General features: G+C 37.2%; 1 protein-coding gene across 2 annotated transcripts in view; it reads left to right on the top strand.

The window, feature by feature from the left end:
* Positions 1-10,377, top strand: part of LOC106871921 (esterase OVCA2) — a 37,114-nt gene extending 26,737 nt beyond the window's left edge. For both annotated transcript variants that reach the window (XM_014918678.2, XM_014918677.2), the window contains exons 5-8: positions 762-886; positions 1,963-2,044; positions 6,631-6,771; positions 10,272-10,377. In XM_014918678.2, the coding sequence (XP_014774164.1) occupies positions 762-886; positions 1,963-2,044; positions 6,631-6,771; positions 10,272-10,291 (368 nt within the window). In that variant the 3' untranslated portion in view covers positions 10,292-10,377. The remainder of the gene's footprint in view (positions 1-761; positions 887-1,962; positions 2,045-6,630; positions 6,772-10,271) is intronic.
* The last annotated feature ends 219 nt before the right edge of the window (positions 10,378-10,596 follow it).

Genomic DNA, 10,596 nt, shown 5'->3' on the forward strand with positions numbered 1-10,596 from the left:
CTCTAAGCAAACCATGCTTATCATGGTTAATGTCAGCTAAGTCCCATTAGTGTAAGTGTGGAAGCCAGTAAAAAAGAAATTGAACAATTTTCTAAGCCAAAGTAAGATATGGATATGAGGAAAGCTATATACAAATATGAATAAAACTAAATTTTAAATGAAAAAAACCTAAAGCATTTCTTATGCATGAGTGGGAGTAGCTTCACTACTCTTATCTATTTACTCACGTATGCTTAATGAGAGTAGTGAAACCCAATAACTCTTGTCATTTACCATGAGTGGTATTAAAGTTAGTACTATAATTTGTGAAACTGTCAGCAATTTAGCATTACTGCTATTGCATACAGTGGTAAAATATATTTAATGATTCACTCATGACTATTTTGGCAGGTATTATAAAGGCTGTATTTCTGATGAGGTCAGAATAAAAGTAAAACATATCGTGTAATCTCATCTTTATTTCTTGGTAAAATGAAAATAAGATTAGTCATTGACAAATATTGCTCTTTCTTCCTTTTTGCATTATTATTTCTAACTGTTTTTCATGCAGTTGGTATCCATGAATTATTTAATTAGGTAAACTTAGCTGTTAAAAACTGTCCTATTGCATCACTGTATCATCATCATCTAGGGTATTAACTGCTGACACTTGCTAATTGCTGTCCAGACCACTTCTGCAATGTTAGCAGTTATAACAGTATACATAACTACATATCTGTCTTTTATTGTACAAAACATTCTAAAAGTGTTTGCCATTCCAGATATTGATGAAAGAGGTTGGTGGTTTTCAAGAGAAGACAAATATTTCCATGCTCAAGATGAAACAAATTGTTGTAATGGTTATGAACAATCAATAGAAATGATTAAAAACATCTTGAAAGAACAGGTTTCTATGAAACTTTTACACTTTTCTTTAATTTAAAAAAAAAAACTGATTTTAAATTTTGTTAAATATTTTTTAACCTTATTCTTTTAAAGAGAAATATTTTCACTAGATTCCTAATAAAAACTTTGTTTCTTTTTGTTTCATTCCTTTTACAAATCTTTTTTCTCTGATTATTGCCTATGTAACTAAATATTTGAATTTAGAATCAGGATGTTCTTGAGGTAATATTTTGTACATGTAATATACACCTCATGGTGTATTTCTAGACTGCAGATGGAATGGCTTTATGCAAAGATTACGGAGGAATGAAGATGGTATCATTTGCATAGGAGTTTGTTTGGTTATTGAAAGCAAGAGAGACATAATCAAACAAAGCACACTTGAGAAGATAGAATGGAGATCAGAAAGTGCCCTATTGATACATACTCTGATGGTACAAACAGACAGTAAACTTGTTACACAAAATGTAAGATATTGATAGAATTCAAAAGTTGGCAATTTAGGTTTTCAGTTTAGAGGTAATCAAAAGATTTGTTGATGGTAATATTCAGATGATACCACATTTCACTCTTTCACAATCTTTTGCATAGATGTGTCCTTAATATGGAAAGCAGACAAGCCTCATCAGATTTGTATTACTTCTGAGTCATAGACACTGTCCAGTTCTCCTAACTCGGCAAGTAAAAAAATAAATAAGAATAGAGATCTAAAAATATTCTGCAGTAGGGACATAGTAGTGACTCTGATATTAGCTTTGTGTAAGTTGAAGTTAACAGAAGAAATAAAGAGGAGAAAGCATTCTAGTTCCAGAATGAAGACAAAAAATTCTCCAGCACTCATTTTATTTAATGAAATGATTTAGAATGTTCTTTTATTATGAAAGGAAACTATCTTTTATTTTCCATATTTTTGTTAGATGATTAAAATTGAAAGATTTTGAAGTGTAAAATTTATCAAACATAAAATATGTAAAAAGCCTTAAATTAGAATTTAACACCAACTAGTGTATATTAAATTTATTCCCTTAAACCTTAATTTATTAGATAATCTGTTAGAGTTCTATTTCATGCTTGTAGGGACCATTTGATGGATTATTTGGATTTAGCCAGGGTGCTTCTTTAGTATCACTCTTATGTGGATTAAGAGAACAAAATCCTGGTAAGATAGTATTATAATTTTTAACCCTTTTTCAAACATATTTCAAATACTCATATGTTTTTATTTATTTTGAAAATCATTAAGAATTATAGAAAGAAAAACCAATCATTGGTATTAATCAAAGGTTAATAAACTGGTGTTTGGAACATCATCATCATTTAATGTTTGTTGTCCATGCTGACATGGGTTGGAAGGTTCAACTAGGGCTAGTAAGCTGAGGGTCTGCACCAGACTCCAATCTGATTTGGCATGGTTTCTAACAGCTGGATGCCCTTCCTAATGCCAACCACTACAAAAGTGTAGTGGGTGCTTTTACATACCACTTGTATCTGCCATGACTACAGTTTGGCTTGGCTTGATAGGTCTTCTTAAGCATGGCATATTGCCAAGGGTCTCGGTCATTTGTCATTGCCTCCATGAGGCCCAGTGCTTGAAAGGTGCTTTTTACGTGCTAGTTATGCGACACTGGCATCGGCCACATTGCTTCCGTGAGGCCCAATGCTCAAATGATGCTTTTTACATGCCAGTTACATGACACCAGCATTGGTAATGAGTACAATTTCACTTGGCTCGATGGGTCTTCTCAAGCATGGCATATCACCAAAGGTCTTGGTCACTAATAATTGCCTCCGTGAGGCCTAATGTTCAAAGATCATGCTTCACCACCTTGTCCCATGTCTTCCTGGGTCTACCTCTACCACAGGTTCCCTCCACAGTAAGAGATTACTACTTCTTTACACAGCTGTTCTTGTCTATACACATCACATGACTACACCAGTGCTGTCATCTCCCTTGCACACCACATCTGATGCCTCTTATGCTCTACTTTTCTCTCAAGACGCTTACACTCTGTCACATATGCACACTGACACCGCACATCCAGCAAAGCATACTATCATCATTTCTTTCAAGCCTTTGCATGTCCTCGGCAGTCACAAACCATGTTTCACTGCTGTGTAGCATAGCTGTTTGCACACAGGTGTCATACAGTCTACCTTTCACTCTGAGGGAGAGGCCCTTTGTTGCCAACAGAGGTAGGAGCTCTCTGAACTTTGTCTAGCCTGTTCCTATTCTCACAGCTTCGCTCCTGGAGCATCCACCTCCACTACAGACTTGGTCACCTAAATAACGGAAGCTATCAACTACCTCTAGCTTACCCCACAGAGTCTATTTTCTGTACATTTTTGGTGTTTATTATACCTGTGCACCTTCCACACAAAAACTATTTTCTCAGTTAATCTTCCTCTGATATTGCTGCACCTCTTATGTGTCCATAGCTTACACTGGGTACGTCTTATGGAGTTTATACCTACGCCTTTCTACAGGGATTTGTGATTTGTCTGTTTTCCTACTTTCTAAGACTTCGGTTTTTGCTAGGTTAACTCTAAAGCCCTTCGATTCCAGACCTTGCTTCCACAGCTGAAATTTCTTTAGTTCTGGTAGTGATTCAGCTATAAGAACAAGGTCATCAGCGTAGAGGAGCTCCAAGGCGCAGCCCATCTCAAATTCCTCTGTTATTGTCTGGAGGACTTTGATGAACAAAATGGGGCTGAGGACTGATCCTTGGTAAATCCCTACTTGTACCCGGAATTCATCGCTATACTCATTGCCAACCCTTACCTTACTAACAGCATCCCTTTCCATAGCTTGTACAGCTCTCATCAACCATTCATCTATCCCTAGTTTCCACATTGACCACCAGATAAGGGATCAAAGGACCCTGTCAAAGACTTTCTCCATGTCAACAAAAGCCAAGTATAGAGGTTTATCTTTGGCTAGGTATTTCTCCTGCAGCTGTCTTACCAGAAATATAGCATCTCTCTGTGACTTTCATCATATAATCCAACAGTTTGATACTTCTGTAATTATTTCTATCTAAGGTGTCATCTTTACCTTTGTAGCAATTGACTATGGTGCTGCTACACCAGTCATTGGGTATGGCTCATTCATATACCACCTAGTTAACTGTACGAGTGACAAGACCATAACCTACACTGCCAGATATTTTAAGCATCTCAGCAGTTACTCTTGATGGGCCAGGGACTTTCCCCATCTTCATATCCTTCATGGCTTTGTCTACAATGCTACTGTCTATTCGGATTGCTGGTCCCTCTGTTGGATCAACATTGGACAGACTCTCTTTTTCCCATGGGTTCTCTACATTTAGTAGCTTTTCATAGTGGCACTTCCAAGCTTCTTTCTTTGCAATGTCATTAACTGCAGGTGAACCATTATCCATGTGAACACACTTCTCTCCCACAATTTTCCCCAGCACACTGTCTTACAAACCAAAACACCCCAAGTTGCTGGTCCTCATGCTGCAGAACATTGGCAAACTTCTTCCTTTGTGATTCACCCCTGGTTAAGTATATCTGCTTTCTAGCTTCCTTTCTAGCTACCTGATATAGCTCCTTGCTACCATCACCCTTCCTGTCCTTCCAAGCCTGTTTCTTTGCTTAATGGCTCTGTCAATGACATTGTTCTGTTACCATGTCACCCTAGGTCTGGTTGGGACTTTGCACCACCCACAAATTTGGTCTGTGACCCTCAGTAAGTTGTCTTGTAGGACCTTCCAATTATCCTCTATATTGCAAGTCCATAACTCCTCCTCCTTCTCATCAAATGCTTCAGTTATGAGGTCCCTAAACCTCTGACTATTCAAAGATCCTTAAGTTTCCAGATCTTTCTTTTCCAAACTAGCTTGCTTCTAAGAATCCTTCATGCTTGCAGTTTGAAGTCACTAACAAGTAACCTATGCTTGAAGGGTACACTCTTCACCAGAGAAAGACTTTACATTCAAGAGTAACCATGAATCCTGCTTTCTAGTGAGGATGTAACTGATCTGACTAGCATGGTCACTGGATTTATAGTTTATCAGGTAACTGGCCGGTTTACTGAAGCTGGTGTTGCATATCACCATAATTTAACAAAAAGTTCTTACATAAAATTATGACAGAAGGTTTTAATTTAATATGAACTATTTAACATGAAAGGTGTTGTGTTATAGAACCAAGACCAGTCTCAGCATTAGAAAAGTTAAAGGCAATTATTTTTATCAGTTGTAAAATTATTCTAGAGATGCTAGAATGTAAAGCCAGAAGAAATGCTGCTAAGCATTTTGTCTGGCATGCTGAGTTTAGATTTCACTGAGATTGACTTTGCCTTTCATCCTTTCATGGTTGATAAAATAAGTATCAGTTGGGCACTGTGGTCAATGTAATCAACTAGACCCCCGAGTACACATCATATGTAAGAACTAAATGTTTAATATGGTATTACTTATATACATTGTCCAAGCTAACTTATGCGTTATTGCTATAATAATATATTTTTCATGATAATGTGCCTCTAACAGCAAAGTTTTACAACATAATGTGTTGGAGAAATGAATGAAGAATAATGATATATGATTATTAATATAGCCATCTATTAGAATGGTTATAATATTAGTCATTATATATACAATGTATAAGAAATATACAACTTCGTTGAGTTGTTTGTGTGTACACAGCTTGTTTGTAGATTATCAGTACATTCCGTATGACAGTAGTTACTTTTGTCTGTGACTGCCAGACAGAGAACGAGTAAGGTAGTCAAGGCAGATGGATAGAATAACAGTTGTGTTGTTGCATAGAGCTGAGGAGGATAGCCATGATTTTAGTCAGCAACAAATTACCAAAAAAATGATCGACTGATATTTGCTTGTGTATTTATAACTTCTCTAATTAAATTAGGTCAGGTTAAACAATAAATTTCTACTCTCTAATCAGCTTTAACCAATGAATGTCTCAAAAAAGTCTAAGAGGTCAACTTGTTCCCATTAATCTCTTACTGTTGAAAAGCTAGACAAAGGGATGAGGACTTGTTTGACAATGTGGAAAAGGTGACTTCAGTTTCAAATCTTAGCTTAATATTCTGCAGCTATTTGCTACATCACTCTTCTCCCAGATAATCTGTCAAAAACAAAAGATTGATACTAGGAGAAATTTCAGGAATGTGCACTATGAAAATTGAAGAACATTCAAGATTGTGAAGACAAAGTGTGAAGTCACAGATTGATGTGATTCCTGGTCAAGAAAAATCATAGATATCAGGAAAGAGAATCTGAGATGATGTATATGGGACAGATATCTATTTGAGTGGATCTGAATAGTTCAATGTCACTTTATGTGCATAACATGCAGTCTGGTTTTGGCTTCAGGGCATGCATGTGATTCAATAATGAATTACATATATTTGTGCAAGAGATATTCAGCTGCGGACTTTCAGCAAAGGGAGCTGAGACAGAGTACATTTTCAATCCATGATATAACTGGAAAAATTAAATTGACATCCAGCTATAGAAACCATGCCAAAACAGACAAATAGAGTCAGGGCAGCTCCCCAGCTGACCAGTGCCTGTCAAACTGTCCAACCCATGCCAGCATGGAGAACAGACATTTAATGATGACTATGATACAATTTTTATGAAAAACTTTCCAGCACATTTCTCAAATAACCCACTTCTTGAACCATTGAGCCATTGTACCTCACCATTAAAAAAATATAAAATTTTATTGTATGATTTATTCGTAATTCTATTACAGACGGAGACCTGAAATTTTCATTTGCAATTATGGTTGCTGCTTTTAAAAGTAAGAGTTTACAACATCAGTCATTGTATGAACAAAAAGTTACCATTCCAACATTGCATGTTTTTGGAGAAACAGACCGTGTCATTCCAAAGAGTAAGTAAAAAAAGTCTATTCAAAAGACAAGAGTTCTTTACCCTTCTGCCTATGAAGAGAATTTCATAGCAAAGACTATCACTGTTTCTGATTGGTAATTGTTCGTGTCTTATTTACATAGCCATCACCGATATGTTTTTCATATGTAAGAGAGTGAGATGGTGCATGTGCTTAGAAGAGCAGCAAATCAGCCTTGAGGTATGCTAGGATAAGCTCCTTACTTTATTATGTTCAAGGTGAATAATAAAATGTATTCATATTAACTTGCTTTTCACAACATAAGCATAATGAATTGTGAGCTAATTACATTAAAAATGTATGTTAGATATAAATATGTATGTGCAGAAATGGCTGTGTGGTAAGAAGCACACGTTTCCAGATTCAGTCCCACTACTTGGCACCTTGGATAAGTGTCTTCTTCAATAGAAGGGCCAGCCAAGTCTTGTGGGTGGATTTAATAGATGGAAACTGAAAGAAGCTTCTGTGTGTGTGTGTGTATTTATGTCTTCTTGCCTTAACATTGCATGATAGTTGTGAGTGACTGTCACTGTCATGCAAGAAGTGTCACTCATTTCCAATACTCTTCAAGAACATATCTGGCTTTGCTTGGAAACAGATGAAGGTTGGAAACAAGTGACAGGAATGGCATCTGGCCATAGAAAATGTGCCTCGGTAAACTCCATCCCACCCTATGCAAGCATGGAAAAGTGGAAATTAAATGATTATGATAGATAGGGATCAATGCAAATGGTTGGGGCGATGAAAGACATTGACAGAGGAAGTCACAGATGTGAAATAAAAGGACAAGAAATATAGGCCTGACAAGGGACAAATATTGCAGCCATTAAACATTACCCTTGAATTAAGGGTACATTGGCCATGAGTGGACAAGTCTTCTACAACACTGCATATTGCGAATTGTGATGGTCCTTTGTCATCTTCAGATCAGCTTTCACCATTTTGTCTTAAGTCTTCCTTAGTTTCCTTCTTTTGTAGGTTCCATAACTTGGAGCGCTCAGCCCTTCTTTATACAGCAATCATCGTCCATGTGCATCACATGCCGACACTAACTAGCATTTTCTCAACATCTGATTCCTCTTTTACCCAAATTTTCTCTTAGTTTATTCATACACAGGCATTCATTCATACTCACATCACTCATCCAACAGAGCATGCTTGCCTTTACAAGACTTGTACATTCAAGGCTCACATCACACTATTATTCAGCATGACTGATAGTGTCATACAGGCTACCTTCATTCTGAAGGTAAAAAAAAACCTTCATTGCCAGCAGAGGTAGTAGCTCCATGAATTTTTTTCCAACCTGCTTTTATCCTGGCAACTATATTTTCTGAACAACCACTTTGCCTGCTAATTATATCACCTAAGTAACAGAAGTTAGCAACTACTTCCAGTGAGGCATCAGGACATTTAAGAAAGTCTTTCCAGTGTGTTCTTGGAGTGTATTGCTCTAGTGCACCGGTGACAGGTTAATGTAGCAAAGGGAGAAATAGAAAGTAGATTTTCCAATGTTGTACAGTATGAGTATCAGAGATTTTTTTAGATTAAGATAGCGTATCAGAGGTTTTTTTAGATTAAGATAGCGTATCAGAGAAAATTAAAATATTGTGGGTGAGAAGTGTTTGCAGATAAATAAAGGTGCACTTGCACTTAGTGATTCTGAAAAGAGTCATAGAAATGCCACTATGTAAGGTTTTTAAACATGAAGAATATCTAGGAGAAAGAGGATCTTCATAGCATGCAGCAAGCAAAGGGACCAGCTGTCCTAATTGACAACAGCAATTAAGTAAATGAGGGCAAGGGAAGCCCCTAGTCCATCAGGAATTGCCACTAAGATGCTGAAAATATCTGGCAGAGTAGTATATGGCCTAGTCACTCATACAGTTGATCAGGTTGTATAGGGAGTTGTCATCCCAAATGATTGGTGTAGTAACATTATTGTCAGCTACTGCAATAGTTTAGGAAATACCTTAGAAGTAATTAGAGAGGTATAAAATTGCAGGGCCTGGTCATGAAAATTATGGAAAGCGTTCTAGCCCAATTAATTTGAAAGAAAGTTATCCTACATGAGATGAAGTTTGTTTTGTGTCAGGGAGAAGGACTGCTGATACCATCTTCTTTAGAAGACAAATGCAGAAGTATCTAGCTAAAAGCAATCCATTGACCTGAAGAAAGCCTTCAACAGAGTCTCTTGCTCTGTAATCTGGTAGCCTCTAAGGAAATTAGGGGTAGCTTGTGAAAGCCATATACAGGGGTGCTATCAGTAAGGTGAGAGTTAGCCATGAGAACGGTGATGAATTCAGGGAACAGGTAGTTTACCAGGGTTCGGCTCTCAGTCCTCTCCTATTTGTCATTGTCCTCCAAGCCATAACAGGAATTTAAGACAGGCTACCTTTGTGTAACCTCATTCTCATAGTGAAATCTGTAGTAGAATTGGAAAAGAAATTCCAGGTGTGGAAACAAAACTCGGAATCAAAGGACCTTAAAGTTAATTTATGAAAGACCAAAGTAAACAAGAAAACTGACAGGATTCCACTCCCCTCAGATAGATATATAGCATGATATGTAGGAATGGTACAAGCAGGAATTCCATATGATATATTCAGTGCAAACTATGGACACAGATTTTCTCATATATCATGGAGGTAGTAGGTAGTTACTGTTACCTAGGTGACCTACTTAGAAGTGGAGGAGGATGTTCTAAATGTATAGTTGATAGAATAAGAATAGGATGAATAAAGTCCTGTTGGTAAAAAAATTTGTCTCTCTCTCAGAGTGAAAGGTAGATTGTATAATGTTTGTGCTTGAACAACAATGCTACATGGTAATGAGACCTGGGCTCTGAATGCAGTGGACATGTGAAAACTAGAGAGGAGTGAAGCTAAAGTGTTCCATTAAATGTACAATGTCTGTATATATGTACACTACTGTACTAAAGTATTGACTAAAGTGGATGGAACTTGTAGAGGAGGTAGGCCCAGGAAGTGCATCTCCACCCTTGTTTAGCACACACTACATTCACCTCTACCCCAATCTCTATCTTTACTCTCCTCTCACACTCTTATGAAACTATCCTTCTCTCCTCCATTGATCCACTCCTCATATCCTCATATGCTCACCTTTTTGTACCTAAGAGTAGGTTTCTCTGGCACCTTACCATTACTCTTTTTATCCCCTTCCCAGCTGCTCCCACCCACCATTATATGGTATAAGGCAGCTATAAATCTCTTCTTTAACATACTTAGCCATAACACCTGGTATAAAGCCATTTCACTTTTTCAAATGCTTTCCTTTGTATGTATGTATGTAGGTATGTATACACACACACACATACACACAGGGTGGGTGGAAAGTAACTAGGCATTAGAAATTGCTTATAGAATTTTTAGTATCACTGAAGTCGTGATGAAAACATTTTTTAAACAGACAACATTAATGGGGATTTCTTATTTTCTTATTTCTTGTTTCTTATTCTCCAGATGGCCGGTCGCTTGACTGATCAGGAGCGAGCTAAGATAGCAGCACACTATAAAGTGTGGAATTCCATTGTTTTGGTTCATAGATGGTGGCGTGCATGGAAAGGTAAGCATGCAACACTACATCTGGAGACAATAAAAAATTGTCATGCAAAGCTGATGACCACAGGCTCTGTGAATGATGCAAGAAAAAGTGGCCACTCAGCCACATCCCGTTAGCAGAGAACATGGCACCAGTGCAGGAAATGTTTAATCAAAGCACACAAAAATCAACACATCAAGCAGCTCATGAAAGTGGACTAACAAGACACACAATATGTATAGCGTT

The sequence above is a fragment of the Octopus bimaculoides genome, chromosome 9, assembly GCF_001194135.2.
Source record: "Octopus bimaculoides isolate UCB-OBI-ISO-001 chromosome 9, ASM119413v2, whole genome shotgun sequence".
NCBI classification, from domain to species: Eukaryota; Metazoa; Mollusca; class Cephalopoda; order Octopoda; family Octopodidae; genus Octopus; species Octopus bimaculoides.